The 985-nt window shown below is 60.8% G+C and overlaps 1 protein-coding gene across 1 annotated transcript in view; it reads left to right on the forward strand.

The window, feature by feature from the left end:
- The window catches only part of ZNF653 (zinc finger protein 653), a 15,193-nt gene extending 14,424 nt beyond the window's left edge, over positions 1-769 (forward strand). Inside the window, exon 10 of the mRNA XM_024745998.1 lies at positions 1-769. This exon is cut by the window's left edge and continues 10 nt beyond it. Coding sequence (XP_024601766.1) covers positions 1-167 — 167 coding nt within the window. The 3' untranslated portion in view covers positions 168-769.
- The last annotated feature ends 216 nt before the right edge of the window (positions 770-985 follow it).

Raw genomic sequence — 985 nt, forward strand, 5'->3', positions numbered from 1 at the left:
GTGGCTACCAGTGCCGACAGCGTGCGTCGCTCAACTGGCACATGAAGAAGCACACGGCCGAGGTGCAGTACAACTTCACGTGCGAGCGCTGCGGGAAGCGCTTCGAGAAGCTGGACAGCGTCAAGTTCCACACGCTCAAAAGCCACCCCGACCACAAGCCCGCCTGATCCACCCAACCACTGAACGCCCCTATTTATTCATCCCATCGGACACCATGCCCGAGTCTGCCGGGGCCGGGACAGCCGCGGCCAGCCGCCAGGACCTCGGGCCAGAAGGAGGCGCCTCTGCCCCGCTCCAGGGCTGGGCCCTCAGGGCAGGTCCCCCCGACCCCGCCCGAGTTTTGGAGCTGGCACCTGGGGCTGCACTGCTGGGACTGTGTCAAGAGAGCAGAACGAGATTAAAGAGCGAGAAAGGAGCTGCTCTTCCCCTAGGCCTGGATGATTGGGGGAAGGTGGGCCCCTCTCTGTCTCCAACCTGGTTCCTTCCCGAGCAAGACGGGGGCAGGGGCAGATGCCCCTACACACCAGACAGCGCTCCTGCCCTTTCTTGTCAACCTCTGCTCTGCCTCGGCTACCTGGGCCTGGCAACCCTAAACACCCCCTCCTCTGACAGGGTCAGGTGTGGAAGGTTGGGGGCCCTGGAGGCTACTGAACATGTCCCAGGTCTCAGGATCCTGACTCCCTCTCCTAATCCCTCATAGAACACTCATTCCTCGTTCTCAGAGAGCTCAGGGAGCAGTTGGGGAGATGTCCAGTAAGCCCCGAAGTAAAACATCTACAGCTGTGACAAGCGCCGTGCAGAAAATAGAGTGATACGCTAGTTCCTGGGAGTGCTGTTTAGGTTGGTGGTCAGGGAGGGCCTCTCTGGGGAGGCCTTTGAGCACAGACCAGAATGACGAAGAGGTTCCATCCCTGAAGAAAGACGGGGGAGGCAAATCCCAGGTCGAAGGAACAGCCAGTGCCAAAGCCCCGAGGTGGAACGGGCT

This window comes from Neophocaena asiaeorientalis, unplaced genomic scaffold (assembly GCF_003031525.2).
Source record: "Neophocaena asiaeorientalis asiaeorientalis breed wild unplaced genomic scaffold, Neophocaena_asiaeorientalis_V1.1 scaffold357, whole genome shotgun sequence".
Lineage (NCBI taxonomy): Eukaryota > Metazoa > Chordata > Mammalia > Artiodactyla > Phocoenidae > Neophocaena > Neophocaena asiaeorientalis.